At 46.5% G+C, this 23,350-nt stretch overlaps 1 protein-coding gene across 2 annotated transcripts in view; it reads left to right on the top strand.

Moving 5' to 3' along the window:
* The window catches only part of RAB3GAP1 (RAB3 GTPase activating protein catalytic subunit 1), a 114,069-nt gene that overhangs the window by 80,741 nt on the left and 9,978 nt on the right, over window positions 1–23,350 (top strand). For both annotated transcript variants that reach the window (XM_077273071.1, XM_077273070.1), the window contains exons 16-22: window positions 596–650; window positions 721–1,080; window positions 15,823–15,960; window positions 17,366–17,593; window positions 22,675–22,771; window positions 22,862–22,965; window positions 23,052–23,167. In XM_077273071.1, coding sequence (XP_077129186.1) covers window positions 596–650; window positions 721–1,080; window positions 15,823–15,960; window positions 17,366–17,593; window positions 22,675–22,771; window positions 22,862–22,965; window positions 23,052–23,167 — 1,098 coding nt within the window. The remainder of the gene's footprint in view (window positions 1–595; window positions 651–720; window positions 1,081–15,822; window positions 15,961–17,365; window positions 17,594–22,674; window positions 22,772–22,861; window positions 22,966–23,051; window positions 23,168–23,350) is intronic.

Raw genomic sequence — 23,350 nt, 5'->3', positions numbered from 1 at the left:
ATTTTTGCTGCAAAGTGATCAGCAGATGTGCAGTTTTCACAGCCATCAATAATTTCAGTTAATCTGTTATCCTTTCCTTGCAGAATCTGAGGATTATTAGCAGGATACATATATTCTATATTTATTCCCTTGCACAAAGTTTTTGATGCTTGTGAATGGGGTCGCCAAAACTTGCACAGATCTCGGGTTGAATTTTCTGTCCTATGTGAACAAAGCCTCACAATTTCCTATAGTTTTGTTTATACAGCTCCTATTCAAACCTATATGTCTCCATGGTAACAGACAACAAACAAAGCCTTCGTAGTCTGGGTCCGCAGTTATACTTTCTTCCATCTGTTCTCTACTTCTTGGTAACCTGACAGCGTAAAGTTGGGAACTGATGAAAGAACCTATGTCGGCAGGATCAGACTACACATAGTTGGTTTCTTGTATCTTCCCGTGGAGACGCAGAGGTCTGCATTGGAGCTGTATACACAGAACGACGGGATATTTTTAATTGAGTTCCTTTATTATTGATTTTTAGATACACTTCAGAATATATCAGTAATGTGAGCGGTGTCACATGAGGCTTAACGTCACTTTTCACCGTCTGTAGGTTAACTAGCGGACCCCCAGATCTGAAGTGCTGCCTGCTCCACCAGAAGCTCCAGGTAAGCATTTCCCACCTAGTGACAGATGTTTTTGGCCTCGTACGTGTAAACCTCTCTCCCTGCTTTTCAGATGCTGAACTGCTGCATCGAAAGGAAGAAGGCAAGAGACAACGTCAAAAAGGGGGGTACTCCCGACTCCTCGAATTCTGCCACACACCGGCTGGCAAATGATTCCATAAACTCTGCAGCAGAGTCGGAGAAAAATAAGTACGAAGTGGGCAAATCCTGGGACTCCTGGAGCGACAGCGAGGACGAGTTTTTTGAGTGTCACAGTGACACGGAGGAAATGAAGGAAAGCAGCCAGGAAGAAGCGAAGAAAAAGTCCAAAGAGGAGGCGAAGGAGCTGCTGAAACCAGACGGTCGCCTGCACCAGTCCGGAAACCTGACCTTACTGCAGTCCGCAGAGCCGCTCTACGTCCCCATCACACAGGTAACATCAGAACCTCTTTATGCTTTTACTTACCTGCCCTTCCTTCGGGAACGGACGGTCATTCAGGAGTTAAAAATCCACCCTGGTTACATCCTATGTGTCCTATTACAAAACGTTGTGCTGTTACATTGCACCAAGTCCTGCAGCTGCGTGTACTGGACACGATCAGGACAGGTTTTCAGCCTATGGATTTTAATCAATAATGTTTCCATTCACTGGCAGCCAGCGGAGATGTGGAAATGGCGAGAAAATGGAGCACAAGGTAGATTAGAAAGTTGTGTTCATCAGTGCAGATACAGAATCAGTCAGTAAATCAGTGCATAAGGCTACGTTCACATTTGCGTTGTGCGCCGCAGCGTCGGCGCCGCAACGCACAACGCAAATAAAAACGCAGCAAAACGCATGCACAACGCTGCGTTTTGCGCCGCATGCGTCGTTTTTTTCATTGAATTTGGACGCAGCAAAAATGCAACTTGCTGCGTCCTCTGCGCACCGACGCGGGCGCCGCAGCGACGCATGCGGCGCAAAACGCAAGTGCGCCGCATGTCCATGCGCCCCCATGTTAAATATAGGGGCGCATGACGCATGCGGCGCCGCTGCGGCGCCCGACGCTGCGGCGCTGGCCGCAAATGTGAACGTAGCCTAAGTGATCATCGGACATTCCGTCACTTTTAACCCTTCAACAGCCTCTATGGGGGAAATCTTCTGCCTTTTCCCTCAGTGATATCAACTCATCTTGGGGGGATGTCGGTCGCCGCTTGAGTTAAGGCTACTCTCTTAAAGTTTTTTTCCTTCTAAATACATTTGTTACTTTTTCACCGTATAAGGTGTGATTCCAGACGGTCTCCACTTTTCCAGGGACCCAAACTGTGAATAAAGATCTCCTCCACATGCACCGTCAGTAGCTCTGCATTCACTTCTATGGGCCTAATGGAGATGGCAGTTTCATAGAAGGGAATAAAGTGATGAGCGAGCCTGGGAAACGTTACTGCATTCAGATAGGGAACTTGAGACCCCCTTCTCGGGATTCTTGGGGCTCCTATATGTCAGAGCCCTAGTGCTACCTATCCAGTGGCTGGAGAATAAATGTATTTAGTGTGTAAATCCGTGTTATCCCAGTGGGACAAATACTGTAGCGACCCCCCAACATCAAATGTTGGATTCTTATTCTCAGATTTAAAATGTATCCTCTATCCATAGGCCGGGCCTGACTTCTACCATAGTGAGGATGGGGCCTTACAAATCCAGATTCTCTACCTCTGCTCCATTCATTGACTGCATTGACTGCGAGAATGATGGAATTATCAGCACTCGGCTTCCTCAATCAGTCCCGTAGACAATGAATGGAGCAGAGGTATCGCCGCTTCATTTTCTGTTCTTGGGGTCACTGAGCGTCCCAATGGTCAGACCTCAGCGATCACAGAGGTTTCTTCTACCCTATGGACGGGGATGACTTTCGATTCTGCGAATACTTTTTTAAGATTAAAGATCTGCCCTTTTCGTCCACAGTGAGCCCCGTATACAGCGGATCAGTCATTGGGACTTCTGAAGTTGCCCTTTAAGATTTTGCATCTTGCCTTTAGAACATTTTCTACCTCGAGGCGATAAATAATATATTTCCGTAGACTCGCAGTCTCTCCTAATGAACCTCTGATAATCTCTGCTCGTTTTTTTTTTCTATGCAGACAGAATAGGTTTTTACTGAAATTTCTGATCTATAAATCCATTATTCTCTCTGAACGGCAGAAGACCAGTGATGGTAATTATTAATAAAGCAGATTTATTTTCTGTACTTTATTGAAGCCGAGCGTCTGTGCGCACTGTATTATCCTCCCTTCTTTCAGAGAGATTCCATTATGTGGCTGGAAACCCAGAGAAGACGTGGCTTCTCCTCCGCTGATGTGACGCCGCAGACGTCTCCTGTATTGTGCTGCCTTACACTTACCAGACAATAGGAAAGTTTCTCAAAGAGCCGTCACCCACGTACTGACGCCCCCATAAACCATCACTGAGAGATCTGTTAGTTGTGTCACGGGAGGAAGAATCCTGAATGTAAGAAATGATTGTAATCCGTGCGACAGAGGAAGGAGACAGGTGCCAACCATTACCGTAGTGTCCTTACCGAACATTATCTTACTAAACCCAATGTATGCCACTCATATACTACCTACCCTGTACTGATCGGGAGCTACCTCCTGTATTATACCCCAGAGCTGCACTCACTATTCTGCTGGTGCAGTCACTGTGTACATACATTACGTTACTGATCCTGAGTTACATCCTGTATTATACTCCAGAGCTGCACTCACTATTCTGCTGGTGCAGTCACTGTGTACATACATTACGTTATTGATCCTGAGTTACATTCTGTATTATACCCCAGAGCTGCACTCACTATTCTGCTGGTGCAGTCACTGTGTACATACATTACGTTATTGATCCTGAGTTACATCCTGTATTATACCCCAGAGCTGCACTCACTATTCTGCTGGTGCAGTCACGCAGTCACTGTGTTCATACATTACATTACTGATCCTGTACTGATCCTCAGTGAGTGCAGCCCTGGAGTATAATACAGGATGTAACTCAGGATCAGTAATGTATGTACACAGTGACTGCACCAGCAGAATAGTGAGTGCAGCTCTGTTGTATAATACAGGAGGTAACTCAGGATCAATAATGTAATGTATGTACACAGTGACTGCACCAGCAGAATAGTGAGTGCAGCTCTGGGGTATAATACAGCATATAACTCAGGATCAGTAATGTAATGTATGTACACAGTGACTGCACCAGCAGAATAGTGAGTGCAGCTCTGGAGTATAATGCAGGAGGTAACTCAGGATAAGTAATGTAATGTGTGTACACAGTGACTGCACCAGCAGAATAGTGAGTGCAGCTCTGGAATATAATATAGGATGTAACTCAGGATCAGTAATGTAATGTATGCACACAGTGACTGCACCAGCAGAATAGTGAGTGCAGCTCTGGAGTATAATACAGGAGGTAACTCAGGATCAGTAACGTAATGTATGTACACTGTGACTGCACCAGCAGAATAGTGAGTGCAGCTCTGGGGTATAATACAGGATGTAACTCAGGATCAGTAATGTAATGTATGTACACAGTGACTGCACCAGCAGAATAGTGAGTGCAGCTCTGGAGTATAATACAGGATGTAACTCAGGATCAGTAATGTAATGTATGTACACAGTGATTGCACCAGCAGAATAGTGAGTGCAGCTCTGGGGTATAATACAGGATGTAACTCAGGATCAGTAATGTAATGTACAGTATGTACACAGTGACTGCACCAGCAGAATAGTGAGTGCAGCTCTGGAGTATAATAGAGGATGTAACTCAGGATCAGTAATGTAATGTATATACCCAGTGACTGCACCAGCAGAATAGTGAGTGCTGCTCTGAAGTATAATACAAGTACCACTTATTACGGGTAGTAATGATCACGGCCCCGTACAATACTTGATGGATCACTCGCGTGATAAGATGCCCTGGGATTCGCGCGCTGTGATCAGACGATAGATATGACACTTTTTACCTTCTGCCTCCAGATTTATTAGCAGCGGGGGGACAAAGTGCGGATCTTCGGAGAAGTTGTTGTCAACACTGTTGACTCGTGTTGGTGCGGCGGCGTTGGATAACCTCATCCATTTTCAGCTTCGTCGCTCCTAATTGGTTTCAGCCATTATGTAAAATCATTTCGTTGATCGGTTCGTTTTAATGTGACAGCGACATCTCGTTTAAGTGCTGGAATTAAAGGGCGATAATTTCATGTTATTGCGGCGCCGCATGGGAACTGTTTAATGTAAAGATTTCCAAACAAGAGGAATAAAACTGCAGATTTTCTGAGGTGGCTGGAAATGGATTAGTGAATTAAGAGAAAATTATAAGCTGTGTAACGCTAATTTCTCTTCTATGAAACAAAAGATCCTCAGCGTAGACACGCGTCAACCGAGCGCAGGCAAGTGTGCGATAGTGTCGTACAGAGTGAAATCTGCGATGTCTCGTCCAATTAGTTGTCGTGCCTCGTCACAAATCTGTTAAAGGGGCCGTCCACATTATGGGAAAAGTTGTTTTTTTTTTTCTTTTTTACTTTTGATCATGAATAACAAAAAAAGTATAAAAAAATAAAAAAAAATAAAAATTGATATTGCACGCAAGTTTTTAGACATCCGTCTGACCATTACATAAAAATCTTTTGGACACGGGAGCGTGCGGTTGACAGATGACACTACACGGCCTCTGTAGGTGACATACGTCAGGACCCTTTGCAATGCTGAGATGTAACCAAGAGCCATGATCGGGCTTTGTCCTCCGATCACCGGGCTTTGTCCTCCGATCACCGGGCTTTGTCCTCCGATCACCGGGCTTTGTCCTCCGATCACCGGGCATTGTCCTCCGATCACCGGGCTTTGTCCTCCGATCACCGGGCTTTGTCCTCGGATCACCGGGCTTTGTCCTCGGATCACCGGGCATTGTCCTCGGAACACCGGGCATTGTCCTCGGAACACCGGGCATTGTCCTCGGATCACCGGGCATTGTCCTCGGATCACCGGGCATTGTCCTCGGAACACCGGGCATTGTCCTCCGATCACCGGGCTTTGTCCTCCGATCACCGGGCTTTGTCCTCCGATCACCGGGCTTTGTCTTCCGATCACCGGGCTTTGTCCCCGGATCACCGGGCTTTGTCCTCCGATCACCGCCGTCCAGTTTCCAGTGATCTCATTCAGTTCTTCCTTAGTATTTGTTAGGGCAAATTTTTTGCTAAACTGGATAAATCTTCATTTGCTTCTCCCCTGGTTCGTGTAGTAATGGCACTGCTGGGTGTAATCAGCCCCTATTTAATACTCACCCCGAAACAAAAGCTTTTCCTCCTGCATTACCGGAGCCCCGCGGTGCGTAATTCTTGATTTGCGGCGTCTGCAGCTCCGTCCTTTTGCAGCTCCACCTCGTATTTAGTGGTAGCGGCGGCACACAATCCTTCGCTGATTTTTATCCTAATGTCATCTGGTCTATGAACATAGTCCCCCCAGGTTACGTCCCCGGAGGTCTCGCCGTCGGTCCGCACGGCATGGCTGTAATCTATGTGTTGATTATTTTCTCCTAAATCGAAGGTTTTTTTATTTTGCAGCTTCCAGTGTCGAACAATTCACACGTCAAGTCACAAAAACATTAAAATATAAGTGGGGGAAAAAAAGTTTCATATAAAAGACCTCAGTCTCTTAGCAAACAGGCTCCTTAGGTACATAAAGGGGATTCTGCTCCTCAGATACTGAAGACGCGTCCTGAGGATGGCTTTGGCTTTGGGACACTCTCTGCCATGGTCTATGTCTGAGATACACCTGATGGGGCTGAGCTGCAATACCCAGCACAGCCTGTAGATAAGAGTGGTGCTGTGCCTCGAAATTAAACTAAAATGCTTTTTATTTTTTATGTTTTAATCATGCATGTATTTCAGTGATATTCTTAATGCCATAGTGTTCGTCACATTTTAATACCATTCATTTTGCTGAGAAAGACAAACCTATGTCATCCGAGATGCCGGGACCTTTGTGCCATATTGACAGAGCTTTTAAATCCAAATATATGAATATTACAAGTCCCGGCGCTGAATATTAATCTGTTGTGATGGCTGCAGTACAAGCCGCGGCCCCGTGGTGCGAAGGCCATGCTGTTTGAGCCCCTCCGTGCCGCATCCGTGGGTCATTTCTCACTCCGGCTACAGGAATTCTGACTTCATTTGAGTCACATCCCTGCGGCCACCGGAGAGGCGGATGCGTGAGTTTTATTATAGGTGACATTGCTCGGGCTGTCACACGCGGACATCGTGGTCAGTTGGCCATCTCCAACCCTATAATTAAAGGGATAGTATAGGAATGACATGAAGGGAGCATTTGTCTAAATCGGACTGTAATGCATGGAGAGGCCGATGGGTCTCCCGACTAGAGCGTGACAGCGTCATAGAAATATATGAAGCAGTCACGCTCAGGTCTGGAGACCCCCGGCCTCTCCGTGCATTACAGTCCGATTTTTACGGTCGTCTGAATGCACCCTTAAAGGGATATACAGAACCACGGTGTATAACCAGATATTATTCAGAGCCGCTCGAGGCAAGAAAAAGGGAATATGAGGGTAAATGATCACTATCGGCAAAGAAAAAGCCATGCCACGTGTCAGGGATAACTTTTTTGCTTTTGAAGAACTGCAAGTTGCAGCATAGCAGAAATGCTAAGAAATATTATGACCACATGGAAAGTCCAGTACTTTTATATAGATCATGAAACGTCACTCCGGTGCCCCCATAACAGTGCCAGCCAGTGCCTCCATACCAGTGCCCCTATAACAGAGCCTGCCAGTGCCTCCATACCAGTGACAGCTAGTACCCCCATGCCAGTGCCTCATAACAGGCCAGCCAGTGCCTCCATACCAGTGCCCCTATAACAGAGCCAGCCAGTGCCCCATGCCAGAGCCAGCCAGTGCCTCCATACCAGTGACAGCTAGTACCCCCATGCCAGTGCCTCATAACAGGCCAGCCAGTGCCTCCATACCAGTGCCCCTATAACAGAGCCAGCCAGTGCCCCATACCAGAGCCAGCCAGTGCCTCCATACCAGTGACAGCTAGTACCCCCATGCCAGTGCCTCATAACAGGCCAGCCAGTGCCTTCATACCAGTGCCCCTATAACAGAGCCAGCCAGTGCCCCCATACCAGTGCCAGCCAGTGCCTCCATACCAGAGCCAGCCAGTGCCCTATAACAGACCAGCCAGTGCCTCCATCCCAATGTCTGCTAGTGCCCCCATAACAGTGCCAGCCAGTGCCTCCATAACAGTACCAGCCAGTGTCAGCTAGTCCCCCATAACAATGCCACATGTTTCTGATACAGTGCCATCCACAGTGCCTCATAACAGCGTCAGATAATGCCTTAATATATAATGCAAACCCCATCTGCATCTTTTACAGTGCCAGTACCATGTTCCCAGATACTCACCATTCTTTCACTGCTATTACCTGCAGTTATCAGCCAGTCAGCAGTCATTGAACGTAGTGGGAGCGTCGATGTCCCCAGCACTCGGCTTCGCACTATAGGGAGAAGCATGAACCCGACTGATTGGCCTGAGCGCCGCTGTGTGACGTATGTTATAGAGTGTAAGCTCAGATGGCCGGAGATTTGCTTGTACTTAGACCAATATGCGGAGGAGTCAGACGGGCCAGATTTATAAGGAGGTGATCGCCTTTTTCCTCAGCGGTCCGTGCATCAGACTTGTGAAATTTCCTGGCAATATCAGCACGTTTTACTATGCGCTGTGATTTATGCAAATTTCTGGCTTAAACAATAGTCTATAGGTCAGACTATGGTCATGTCTTTCTCCATAAGCCCCCCATCCTTTTGCAAAGTGGTTAGAGGGGTACATAGTTGCAGCTGAAAAACAAGATATACCAAAATTTGTGCTTTTTTTTGCCATAACAGTTGCGTAAAGCCAGACGGCCAGTGCAGACCCGTCATATTTTCTACTGTTCTTCCCATGTAATATCTATAAATTTGTAATTATCTCAGATCCTTACACCTCAAGTCTTCAGACTCCTTCCTAAAACGTCTTCCACAGTAAAATCATTATCTTCACAGCCCGTCAGGATTTTACCTTGGGGAAAGCAATAGGCTGCAGGTAATGGAGAGAGTCAATACTGCCTCCCTCGCTCCGTCCCAGAGTGGGACCCACTATAAATGGTTATTGTGCCCCGTCTTCAGCTCCGTCCCTCCGGCTCCTCATGCACGGTAAATGTCAGTGTGTTTCCAGGCTCTAATGATTCCTGCTGGAGAGATGCCTTAAAATCCATGCACATTGTGTTTGTCTTTTATCCTATTAATCTGCAGTAATAGTTGACCCGCGTCTGTCCTCCCTCCCAGGGCCGATCAATACCTCTATTTAGAATCCTGACCCCTTCCTGCACATAACACTCCTGCAGCCAGAGGGCCCTATATAGCATCTCCTGGCATCTCATGGGGCGAATATCACCTTCATCAGCTACCAAACCTTTCTCTTCCCCCTTCTCTGTTATGCCGGGGACACTGAAAACACATATATCTCCCGTTAGAATCTCATCTACTTCTTGTCGAATTCAGATTCTTTAGTATATCAGGAGTAGCTACAATAATACTGCTCCTATGTACAAGAATATAACTGCTATAATACTGCTCCTATGTACAAGAATATAACTACTATAATACTGCCCCTATGTACAAGAATATAACTACTATAATACTGCTCCCTATGTACAAGAATATAACTGCTATAATACTGCCCCTATGTACAAGAATATAACTACTATAATACTGCTCCTATGTACAAGAATATAACTACTATAATACTGCCCTCTATGTACAAGAATATAACTACTATAATACTGCCCCTATGTACAAGAATATAACTACTATAATACTGCCCCTATGTACAAGAATATAACTACTATAATACTGCTCCCTATGTACAAGAATATAGCTACTATAATACTGCCCCTATGTACAAGAATATAACTACTATAATACTGCCCTCTATGTACAAGAATATAACTACTATAATACTGCCCCTATATACAAGAATATAACTACTATAATACTGCCCCTATGTACAAGAATATAACTACTATAATACTGCTCCTATGTACAAGAATATAACTACTATAATACTGCCCCTATGTACAAGAATATAACTACAATAATACTGCTCCTATGTACAAGAATATAACTACTATAATACTGCTCCTATGTACAAGAATATAACTACTATAATACTGCCCCTATATACAAGAATATAACTACTATAATACTGCCCCTATGTACAAGAATATAACTACAATAATACTGCTCCTATGTACAAGAATATAACTACTATAATACTGCTCCTATGTACAAGAATATAACTACTATAATACTGCCCTATATACAAGAATATAACTACTATAATACTGCCCCTATGTACAAGAATATAACTACTATAATACTGCTCCTATGTACAAGAATATAACTACTATAATACTGCCCCTATGTACAAGAATATAACTACTATAATACTGCCCCTATGTACAAGAATATAACTACTATAATACTGCTCCTGTGTACAAGAATATAGCTACTATAATACTGCCCCTATGTACAATAATATAACTACTATAACACTGCTCCTATGTACAAGAATATAACTACTATAATACTGCCCCTATGTACAAGAATATAACTACTATAATACTGCTCCTATGTACAAGAATATAGCTACTATAATACTGCTCCTATGTACAAGAATATAACTACTATAATACTGCTCCTATGTACAAGAATATAACTACTATAATACTGCCCCTATGTATAAGAATATGATTACTATAATACTGCCCCTATGTACAAGAATATAACTATTATAATACTGCCCCCTATGTACAAGAATATAACTACTATAATACTGTCCCTATGTACAAGAATATAACTACTATAATACTGCTCCTATGTACAAGAATATAACTACTATAATACTGCCCCCTATGTACAAGAATATAACTACTATAATACAGCTCCTATGTACAAGAATATAACTACTATAATACTGCTCCTATGTACAAGAATATAACTACTATAATACTGCCCACTATGTACAAGAATATAACTACTATAATACTGTCCCTATGTACAAGAATATAACTACTATAATACTGCTCCTATGTACAAGAATATAACTACTATAATACTGCCCCCTATGTACAAGAATATAACTACTATAATACAGCTCCTATGTACAAGAATATAACTGCTATAATACTGCTCCTATGTACAAGAATATAACTACTATAATACTGTCCCCCATGTACAATAATATACAGACACATTGGCCCCAATTCATCTTTGTCTGTTATTATGGAGTAATATTGGTTGTAGTAGTGACTTTTATGTTTGCTCCTTTACCATTAATGACCTTGGTTTACATTATCCAGATGTTTTAGCTGAACACATTGTTTGCGATTTTCTAAACTTTTTGCTCATTTTTACTCCAGTTTCTAATTAGAGCAGGAAATCTGCATTGTTTTTTTGGTTTTTTTTTGCTTAGTTGAAGACTAATGTGCAATATTTAAAGAATCGTGTGACTTTTTTCTCTACAAAAGAGCAAAAAAAAGAAACCCCTAAAGTTGGGAGAGAAAAAAAAACTTTGTCACTTTGCTAAAAAAAAATAATGTATGAACCTGCATGTGACGTTATGAAAAATGCAACAAATACAAGAAGGCGAAAAAAAGAAAAGTCGCTTAAAAAATCAAAAATGCAAATGAATTGTCCAGAATATTATTTTTGTGCTGCACTTTTGTATTTTGGTCTATGGGTGGGAGTTACAGCATCTGGACCCTCGCCGGCGAGCAGTTATCTGATACTTATGAATCTGCAGTGAATGTTACAATGTAACCACAAGATTGTACATCAGTCCTGTGTGATGGCTGCGTCTCTGCAGCTCGCCTGCTCACCGTATGGACGGCCTATGTGTAGTTTTGGGGGGTCACACAACTTTTCCCGGAGACTTTTAGTTTCTGTCCCCCAGTGAATAAGTTCCCTGGGGAGAGGTGGAATTGATGCAGCAGCTGGGGCCCCGTCTTCAGCACCGCTTTATCGCCGGGATCCAGGTGCTCTCCACGACGCTATTTACAATCTATAGATTTTTTCCCTCCTTTTTAGCTGTATCGAGCACTTAATCAGAGAAGCTTCTTGCGCCCCCCCCGGCCCTTGCTGACATCTCGGCTCTGCTCCCCTCCACCGGAGTGTGTCATTGTGACCCCTGTTCCAGGAGGTTAGGCGTACAATTACGGATCAATAACTGGATTTTTCCTGTTGCGCTGTATTATATTATCATCGCCTCTTTCCTCGCCAGCGGGAAGTCCGACCTCTAAGCTGCGGTCTGTTGCCGGCTCGCTAAACCCAACACGTCGTAAAAATACTTTGTTTAATTCTTCACTTCCATCTCATGTTAAGGAATTTATCGTAACCCGGATCACATCACGTTTTTTTTCTGTGTTGTAGAACATAAGCTGCTATTCTCTGTTATCAGCCATTTCAGAGAGCGGAGAGAAGATGCAAACAAAAATCCCTTCTCTCCCTGATTAGTATATTACCATTCAAAAAGTGGTGGCTCATCACTAGGAGACGCCATCATCATTTTATGATCATTAGTGATCGGCACCGATTCGGAAAAAAAAAAAGAGTCCACAGGGCTGCTCCTTGCTGTGCAGGGGAATCCCAGCCGCATTGAAGTGAATGGCTGCAGCTCCATGTACAGCCAAGTGGCCGGAAGCAGCGCTGCGCCACTGGGAAAAACAAATAAAGATGGACCTTTCACCAAATTTAACATGTTTGGTCGCATCACTGGCTTCAGAGCTCAATAAAACGTCTTTGTTAATTTCTCTTCTTCATTGCAGAGATATTTTCTTGTAAAGTTTAGGCTATAACTTGTGCTAAACCCAATGAAGCGTTACCAGAATTCTTCTTCTTGTGGGCGTGTATTTCTTCCCATGTATGACACTGACCAATCATAAGCAGGAGGCATCATGCAGCTGAATAAAAAGGACACACCCCTAAATAAGTTTAGAGTCGGCGTTCTCTGTTGTGAGACATGTAATGACACACAGCCCTGCTCTCACTGATCTCTGCACCTACTATGTAGAATAAAGCAGAGCTGAGTTTCATCACAAACACCTCCATCTTTCATCTCATGTCAGTCAGTGGTGGTGGGGGAGTACTGACTGCTGGGAGAGGATAACTGGAAGTGTTTCTAATCACTCAGCTGTGCTGTATCGCCCTTACGCTACACTGACTACCATGAGAGATCTGAAGGCGTTTGTAATCGCGCTCAGCTCTGCTCTGTCCTCCACAGTTGGTGCAGAGGTCAGGGCTGTTTGTCATTACATATCTTCAGCTGAGGGCATGTTCTTGTATCTTTTATCCCCTGCATGACGCCTCCTGCTTCTGATTCGTCCACGTCATGCAGGGGAAGAAGTATACGACCCCCCCCAGAAACAAATCTCACACCGTTGGAGTTATCATAAATTGTAACAAAAATTTTACAAGCTGATATCTCTGCAACAGAGAGGAGAATGTTTTAAAATAAAACCTGTATTTGACTCCGGTCTGCAGCCACTTTTCTATGACGTGACCAGTATGACATGCACAGTCTGGTGACCGGTCCGCTTTATCGGCTTGCAGCTTTGGGTCAGTATTCAGACAACCTTTAATTATAGCGTTCCCAGCAGTCGGACCGCCACCGATCATAAAGTGATGGCATTCTGTTCGGGTAGTAATATCCCTTTAAGAAGAAAAAAATGTGGAAAGAATTACATGAATGTTATCCTACATCCAAAATAATTACCTTCTTTATTAGTAGATAGATAAGCTCTAGACTTGTTTTTGGAAACACTGGGATATTATGGATGTCCCCTTTAATTTAGCTTTTTTCTTATCTACTCATGATTATAGACGTTCAGTCGGGGAGACAGTTTAGCTAAGACATCAAAGTGTAGACTGCTGGAATTTAAGGGGATTGTACAGGAGTAGAAAGTCATGGCTGCTTTCTATCCAAAACAGCGCCACCTCTGACCATGTGTTGTGCCTGGTATTGCAGCTCACTTCCTTTCTTTTTAAAGGGTACCTACACTTTATTTTCCAAATATTTGACTGGAGATGGGTGGGGGTTTGGGCCCTGACTGATTGCTGGACACACTTGCTACATGTGCCCAAGTGTCCGGAGCGCTGTACTCCTGCACAGAGCGGTGTACAATAGACTTTCCATGGCGCTCGTACGCCGCTCTGTGCGCTCTCCTGCTTCCTCGGCAGCACAAATATGGCAAGTGTTTTCAGCGACTGTTGGGGCTCCGGGTCAACATTTCAACTCTGCTAAATTAGAAAAAGAAAGTGTACGTACCCTGTCATGGAGCTGGGCTGCAATACCAGACATAACCTGCAGACGAGGGTGGCGCTGTTTCCTAAAGAAAGCAGCCCTGTGTTTCTAGCCCGGCCTAAAGATCCTTCTGTGATGGTTCTAGATTGGAAAGTTTTGCACATTTTTAATATAATCTATGGTTCAATTCCTCCACTTCTTCAAATCTCTGCTTGGTGTCAGTGAGTAGAAATATTCTTGTTTACACCAAGAGGCTGAAAATCTGTCCGGGTCACACAGGGGCCTGGAGGGTCCGAGAGTCTGACCTTCGGCAACATCTATACCCAGACTTCATGTTCACCCCCTGTGTATGGGTCGTCTGGAAGAAGAAAAACACGGCTGCTTGTATTTGAGAACAGCACCACCCCTGTGCGTGGATGAGTCTGGTATTGCAGCTCAGCTCTATAGAAGTGAATGGGGCTAAACTGCATTACCACACGCAGCCTGTAGACTGGAGGGGGCGCTTGCCATGTTTTTCTAATTTTGGAAAAACCCTTTGAATGTCTCATCTGTGCTCGTAGCCCTGATGGCCGTGTGTGCACAGCGCTGACATACACGTGTATATATATATATATATATATATATATATATATATATATATATATATATATATATATATATATATATATATATATATATATATATATATATATATATACATACTCTCTCTCTGATTTGCTTTTCTTCCTCCAGAATTTTCTGCTGCTGTGGAAACACGAGACTTTGTCAGTTTCTATGGTAAAATCCGACTTCTCTGAGACATGCGCTTTTCTCCCCTCTACTCCTGCTTAATATAGTGCCTAGGTCTCGCCCCCCACCCTGCTGTGCGTAGACCACCCACCCACCCGCCAGGTAGTGTCAGTAGTGGTAGATGCTTTTAAATGGGGAATTCATATCCACTACATATCACATATATGGGGTGGAGGGTGGTCCTGAACTGTCTGACAATTATTCCATTGAAGACCCCCACCGTCAGCCTCTCCATAAACCTTTTGTGGCTGATAACAGGGAGCAATGGAGTATAAAAGTGTATTCCAACAGTAGGTGTATTCTGAGACATCACATCAGATGATAACATTCTCGGGGGGCTCGTTGAGCTGGAGGCGGAGGACCCTCTATCACTAAAACATCTGCAGCTTTCCAGTATAAGTTGTGCATCACTTTCTCTGTATTGTTTGTAAATCTCTGCTTGCTGTCAGTGAATGGAAAGTAGAAGCTGAAAATCTGCCCAGATCCAAACTTTAGGCAATACACTGAGATAATCAGTAGTGGTCCTGAGCGACGGACCCCTCCACGTGCCCCACAAGGGTGGTTAGTATTTGGTTATTACCCCGACGTCCCAGGTAGCCCCATTACACTCCGCAGACCAGTCTGCACCAGACACATCCTATACTGGATAGCTCTCCAGCCTGTGACTCTGGGCTGTCAGGATATGCTGGGAGCTGTAGTTTGTACCACCATCCTATGATTTCCTCTGTATTGTCCTGGACGGCTGAGACCACCCTACATATCAGACCGTACTGTGGAATTACAGACTGCGGCCCCAGATCTATCGAGGGCCGTGCACTTTTTGGAAAGGCTCCGTGCCATCGCACTCATCCATCACTCACAATGGCGAGCCTTTTGTTAGCGTTTCCCACGCCGCCTAATTTGAGATTTGCCAATGCCTCAAGTTACCAGGCGTAAAAAATCCTCCGGGAGCGCAGGTCGCAGAAAATGCTGCCGCAGCAAGCACTCAGTTCTGCTTATTTCGGCTGTTTCAGGAGCCCGCGCCTATGACAGAAGACCTGCTCGAGGAACAGTCTGAGGTCCTGGCTAAACTGGGAACCTCAGCGGAAGGGGCGCACCTCCGGGCTCGGATGCAGAGCGCCTGCTTGCTGTCAGACATGGAATCGTTTAAGGTATTTCTGATGTGTCCGGTGCGTTGCGAGGAGCGGAATATAATGTAATGTGTCAGTATGTGGGACCCTACGTGTCAGGACAGAATACAGACCTGCACATCCTTCCCCAGATGCCCCGAGGTGGAGATTTTTAGGGGCTCTCATTCTTGGCCACTGGGGGCGCTGTTTAATTGGAGATTATGGATATGGTTATGGCTTTAATGCCTGATGATTGTCAGTGTGACCCTAAACACTTCTTACACCTTGCACCCCCCAAATCAGCTGTCACCGGATGTATATCCATGCCCCGGAGCCCCCTACAGATATCGCCCTGCCCCGGAGCCCCCTTCAGATATCACCATTCCCCGGAGCCCCCTTCAGATATCGCCCTGCCCTGGAGCCCCCTGCAGATATCACCCTGCCCCGGAGCCCCCTGCAGATATCACCCTGCCCCAGAGCCCCTGCAGATATCATCCTTCCCTGGAGCCCCCTGCAGATATCACCCTGCCCCGGAGCCCCCTTCAAATATCACCCTGCCCCAGAGCCCCCTGCAGATATCACCCTGCCCCAGAGCCCCCTACAGATATCGCCCTGCCCCGGAGCCCCCTGCAGACATCACCCTGCCCCGGAGCCCCCCTGCAGATATCACCCTGCCCCGGAGCCCTCTACAGATATCGGCCTGCCCCGGAGCCCCCTTCAGATATCGCCCTGCCCCGGAGCCCCCTGCAGATATCGCCCTGCCCCGGAGCCCCCTGCAGATATCGCCCTGCCCCAGAGCCCCCTTCAGATATCACCCTGCCCCGGAGCCCCCTACAGATATCACCCTGCCCAAGAGCCCCCTGCAGATATCGCCCTGCCCCGGAGCCCCCTGAAGATATCGCCCTGCCCAAGAGCCCCCTGCAGATATCGCCCTGCCCCGGAGCCCCCTGCAGATATCGCCCTGCCCTGGAGCCCCCTGCAGATATCGCCCTGCCCCGGAGCCCCCTGCAGATATCGCCCTGCCCCGGAGCCCCCTTCAGATATCACCCTGCCCCAGAGCACCCTGCAGATATCGCCCTGCCCTGGAGCCCCCTGCAGATATCGCCCTGCCCTGGAGCCCCCTGCACATATCGCCCTGCCCTGGAGCCCCCTGCAGATATCGCCCTTCCCTGGAGCCCCCTACACATATCGCCCTGGAGCCCCCTGCAGATATCGCCCTGCCCTGGAGCCCCCTGCAGATATCGCCCTGGAGCCCCCTGCAGCTATCGCCCTGCCCTGGAGCCCCCTGCACATATCGCCCTGCCCTGGAGCCCCCTACACATATCGCCCTGGAGCCCCCTGCAGATATCGCCCTGCCCTGGAGCCCCCTGCAGATATCGCCCTGGAGCCCCCTGCAGATGTGCTGCCATTTTCCTCCCTAGTGATTTGTGTGGCTGCTCTTCCGTAGGCTGCCAACCCCGGCTGCTGTCTGGAGGACTTCGTCAGGTGGTACTCCCCGCGGGACTACATCGAGGAGGAAGCGGAGGACGAAAGTGGCAACAGAGTCATCAAAGGGGAACTGAGCGCCAGGATGAAAATCCCCAATAACATGTGGGTGGAAGCCTGGGAGACAGCCCGACCGACGCCTGCACGCCGGCAGCGCAGATTATTCGATGACACTAAGGAGGCAGAAAAGGTGAGAAGTCAGAGGTCTGATTCTTGTTAAAGTGACGTTACTTAGAGTGGGAATTAAAGGGGCTGTCTACGATTTAAAGATAGATTAACTATGCTAAGGATAGGAAATCGGCATCAGATCAGTGGGGTCCAATACCCGGCAGCTCGGGAACTGCAAACAGCTGATCAGTGGGGGGCCGAGTGTCTGACCCCCAACAGTCTGACATTGATGACCTATTCTAGCGATATAAATCTGTGGATAACCCCTTTAAGAATGGTGAACACCTTGTGACTTTGGACCTCTGTCCCCTGCTGTTACTCGGACATATCTCGCTGCACGTAGAGGTGGTGACTCGGGATGTTACTGTGTGTATAAGGGGAAGGATTCCCAGTAGGGGTCGGGGGGCCGCTGGTTCCATCAGCATTGATTTCTGCCACCAGTGACTTCTGTAAGGCGGCCGGTGACTGCTCCTCTCTGTGATAACCAGGGCCGACCTTTATCTTATTTGGCTGCACAGACCTCCCCTCCCCCAGTCGGATCGGTAATTAATTATCTGGATGTCGCCGGATTTCTCCATTTTTCATCTCAGAGATTTATAGCACAAGAAAGATGTGAACATAACAAGTGTCGGCCAACAGCCGCTCCTCCCGTCCTTCCCCGTCCACGTGCACACCTTCTCATAGAGGCAGAACAGTAAGCTGCAGCAGAATAGTGAGTGCAGCTCTGGAGTATAATACAGGATGTAACTCAGGATCAGTAATGTAATGTATGTACACAGTGACTGCACCAGCAGAATAGTGAGTGCAGCTCTGGAGTATAGTACAGGATGTAACTCAGGATCAGTAATGTAATGTATGTACACAGTGACTGCACCAGCAGAATAGTGAGTGCAGCTCTGGAGTATAATACAGGAGGTAACTCAGGATCAGTAATGTAATGTATGTACACAGTGATTGCACCAGCAGAATAGTGAGTGCAGCTCTGGAGTATAATACAGGATGTAACTCAGGATCAGTAATGTAATGTATGTACACAGTGACTGCACCAGCAGAATAGTGAGTGCAGCTCTGGGGTATAATACAGGATGTAACACAGGATCAGTAATGTAATGTATGTACACAGTGACTGCACCAGCAGAACAGTGAGTGCAGCTCTGGAGTATAATACAGGAGGTAACTCAGGATCAGTAATGTAATGTATGTACACAGTGACTGCACCAGCAGAATAGTGAGTGCAGCTCTGGTGTATAATACAGGATGTAACTCCGGATCAGTAATGTAATGTATGTACACAGTGACTGCACCAGCAGAATAGTGAGTGCAGCTCTGGGGTATAATACAGGATGTAACACAGGATCAGTAATGTATGTACACAGTGACTGCACCAGCAGAATAGTGAGTGCAGCTCTGGAGTATAATACAGAATGTAACTCAGGATCAGTAATGTAATGTATGTACACAGTGACTGCACCAGCAGAATAGTGAGTGCAGCTCTGGAGTATAATGCAGGATGTAACTCAGGATCAGTAATGTAATGTATGTACACAGTGACTGCACCAGCAGAATAGTGAGTGCAGCTCTGGAGCATAATACGGGATGTAACTCAGGATCAGTAATGTAATGTATGTACACAGTGACTGCACCAGCAGAATAGTGAGTGCAGCTCTGGAGCATAATACGGGATGTAACTCAGGATCAGTAATGTAATGTATGTACACAGTGACTGCACTTGTAGAATTGCGAGTGCAGCTCTGGGGTATAATACAGGATGTAACTCAGGATCAGTAATGTAATGTATGTACACAGTGACTGCACCAGCAGAATAGTGAGTGCAGCTCTGGGGTATAATACAGGATGTAACACAGGATCAGTAATGTAATGTATGTACACAGTGACTGCACCAGCAGAACAGTGAGTGCAGCTCTGGAGTATAATACAGGAGGTAACTCAGGATCAGTAATGTAATGTATGTACACAGTGACTGCACCAGCAGAATAGTGAGTGCAGCTCTGGTGTATACAGGATGTAACTCCGGATCAGTAATGTAATGTATGTACACAGTGACTGCACCAGCAGAATAGTGAGTGCAGCTCTGGAGTATAATACAGGATGTAACTCAGGATCAGTAATGTAATGTATGTACACAGTGACTGCACCAGCAGAATAGTGAGTGCAGCTCTGGAGCATAATATGGGATGTAACTCAGGATCAGTAATGTAATGTATGTACACAGTGACTGCACCAGCAGAATAGTGAGTGCAGCTCTGGAGCATAATACGGGATGTAACTCAGGATCAGTAATGTATGTACACAGTGACTGCACCAGCAGAATAGTGAGTGCAGCTCTGGAGCATAATACGGGATGTAACTCAGGATCAGTAATGTAATGTATGTACACAGTGACTGCACTTGTAGAATTGCGAGTGCAGCTCTGGGGTATAATACAGGATGTAACTCAGGATCAGTAATGTAATGTATGTACACAGTGACTGCACCAGCAGAATAGTGAGTGCAGCTCTGGGGTATAATACAGGATGTAACACAGGATCAGTAATGTAATGTATGTACACAGTGACTGCACCAGCAGAACAGTGAGTGCAGCTCTGGAGTATAATACAGGAGGTAACTCAGGATCAGTAATGTAATGTATGTACACAGTGACTGCACCAGCAGAATAGTGAGTGCAGCTCTGGAGTATAATACAAGATGTAAATCAGGATCAGTAATGTAATGTATGTACACAGTGACTGCACCAGCAGAATAGTGAGTGCAGCTCTGGTGTATAATACAGGATGTAACTCCGGATCAGTAATGTAATGTATGTACACAGTGACTGCACCAGCAGAATAGTGAGTGCAGCTCTGGGGTATAATACAGGATGTAACACAGGATCAGTAATTTATGTACACAGTGACTGCACCAGCAGAATAGTGAGTGCAGCTCTGGAGTATAATACAGAATGTAACTCAGGATCAGTAATGTAATGTATGTACACAGTGACTGCACCAGCAGAATAGTGAGTGCAGCTCTGGGGTATAATACAGGATGTAACTCCGGATCAGTAATGTAATGTATGTACACAGTGACTGCACCAGCAGAATAGTGAGTGCAGCTCTGGGGTATAATACAGGATGTAACACAGGATCAGTAATTTATGTACACAGTGACTGCACCAGCAGAATAGTGAGTGCAGCTCTGGAGTATAATACAGAATGTAACTCAGGATCAGTAATGTAATGTATGTACACAGTGACTGCACCAGCAGAATAGTGAGTGCAGCTCTGGGGTATAATACAGGATGTAACTCAGGATCAGTAATGTAATGTATGTACACAGTGACTGCACCAGCAGAATAGTGAGTGCAGCTCTGGGGTATAATACAGGATGTAACGTGGTCGGCTTCTTCTCTAGGACACTTCTGGTTAGTGCGGTGTCGCTCCCGTGTGCGTCTGATTTCTATTTCCCATTCTTGCTCCCTCCCGGTTTACGCTGGGTGCAGTCTCGGGTATTTCTGCCGCTTCATCTTTATTTCCTTTATTTATAGTCTGTTTTTGTAAAGCAATAAATACAAATGTACTTAAGAAAATACAGCCGTCCGCTCTGGTTTCCATGGCAGCGACATGCGGAGAATGGGGCCGCATTGTTCAGGCTCTTATTCTGCAGTATGGGCATTAGCCGCGTTTCGTCCTCACTTCCCCCTGTGTGCACGGAGCGGTGTGTTCGGCCCCGGCACTCCAGGCCTCTGCTCTCGCCCGATTCTCATTTACTTTGTACTTTGTATTTGTCTGGAAACTTGAGGATTCTCTGACTTGATCTTTGGTTACTAAAATGCATGAACTAATTAACATACAGAATCACAAAAAGGGCCAAGTAACGAACATAAGAAAATCTGAAAAGCATTTTTTTAAAAAAACTGTTGTTCTGTAAAAAAATAAAATAAAATCAATCTAGCCCCAATCTATTAGATGAAGCATAACTTACTGGGGGTCTGATAGCCAGCGATCCTGAGATCGGGGCTTTCTAGCCTCATCCTGAATGGAGCGGAGGCTCACGAGCTCGATGTGCACTCTGTTTATTGTCTATAGGACTGCTGGAAATAGCACTGCACGAGGTCGTCGCATCGCCCGGCAGTCCCATCACGAGGTCATCCCATCGCCCAGCAGTCCCATCAGGCGGCAGTCCCATCACGAGGTCATCCCATCGCCCAGCAGTCCCATCAGGCGGCAGTCCCATCACGAGGTCATCCCATCGCTCAGCAGTCCCATCAGGCGGCAGTCCCATCACGAGGTCATCCCATCGCTCAGCAGTCCCATCAGGCGGCAGTCCCATCACGAGGTCATCCCATCGCCCAGCAGTCCCATCAGGCGGCAGTCCCATCACGAGGTCATCCCATCGCTCAGCAGTCCCATCAGGCGGCAGTCCCATCACGAGGTCATCCCATCGCTCAGCAGTCCCATCAGGCGGCAGTCCCATCAGGGGGCAGTCCCATCACAAGGTCATCCCATCGCCCGGCATTCACATAACGCGCCATTCCTGTCACACGACAGTACCATTGCCCAGCATTTCCATCGCCCAGCATTCCCATCATGCGGCCGTCTCATCCCGCGGCAGTCCCATCGCCCGGCAGCCCCATCACATGGCAGTCCCATTGCCCGGCAGCCCCATCACATGGCAGTCCCATTGCCCGGCAGCCCCATCACATGGCAGTCCCATCGCCCGGCAGCCCCATCACATATCAGTCCCATTGCCCGGCAGCCCCATCACATGGCAGTCCCATCGCCCGGCAGCCTCATCACATGGCAGTCCCATCGCCCGGCAGCCCCATCACATGGCAGTCTCATAGACAGTGAATGCAGAGGAGGCCGATCATGCGCCTCTGCTCCTTCGTGCAGGCCGGGGCCACTGTGCTGTTCATAGGTCTCCAGAGCTCCAATCTCAGGTTCAGTCGAACCCCCGGTGATCAGCAAGATCCTGAGGTTAGAGGATGCCGTGATTGTGTAGGAATAACCCTATAATATGTTCCCCCCGTCCGTTGGAGATGACTTGCGCGTGTATGGCCTTCTTTAGGGACCTGAGATGACCATCTTACCCTCTACACTTTAGGTTCTCCATTACTTTGCCGTCCAGAAACCCGCAGACCTGACCCGCCATCTCCTCCCATGCGTCATCCATGCTGCTCTTCTCAAGGTCAAAGAAGAAGGTGACTCCACTCCTCACCCCATATTACACAACATCGTACCTTCCCTATAGATGATGGTGGTTGTACTCACGTCCTCTGATCTTTCTACAGAAATAGCGGAAGATATTCCTTCTGTGAAGTCTTCGATAAAACGCATCATCTCTCATTCCAGTAAAGTTCTGCGCTTCCCTGGGCCCGAAGACAAGAAGTTGGAGGTGAGGGATCGGGCGTCCATGAACGGGTGGCGAAGTCTCAGCAGATTTTGTGGGGTTCATGAGTTCCCTCTCTTTTTGTTTCCCAGGATATAATCAACCAAATCATTAATGTGGAGGCCACCATCGCCAGAGCTCGGTCGCTCAAGGTCAAGTTTGGGACGGACCGATGTGACGACGCAGAGGGAAAGGAAGATCTAGAGAAGTATTTATGATGCAGAGCGCCATCTGCAGCGATGGACGAGGCAGCGCAGATCCTCGATGCTGGTCATAGACATAAGATAAAAGGGTCCATCCTAAATGAAGAACTGCCAAAACAATTTGCAGTGGCCACGTTGGTAGCCCAGAGCCCAGCAAAACTCCTTCTACCTGCTGGTATCCTATTTGT

The sequence above is a fragment of the Ranitomeya variabilis genome, chromosome 7, assembly GCF_051348905.1.
Source record: "Ranitomeya variabilis isolate aRanVar5 chromosome 7, aRanVar5.hap1, whole genome shotgun sequence".
In the NCBI taxonomy this organism is placed as follows: Eukaryota; Metazoa; Chordata; class Amphibia; order Anura; family Dendrobatidae; genus Ranitomeya; species Ranitomeya variabilis.
The sequence above is the reverse complement of the archived record's forward strand: the minus strand, read 5'-3'. Positions and strand labels throughout refer to the sequence as shown.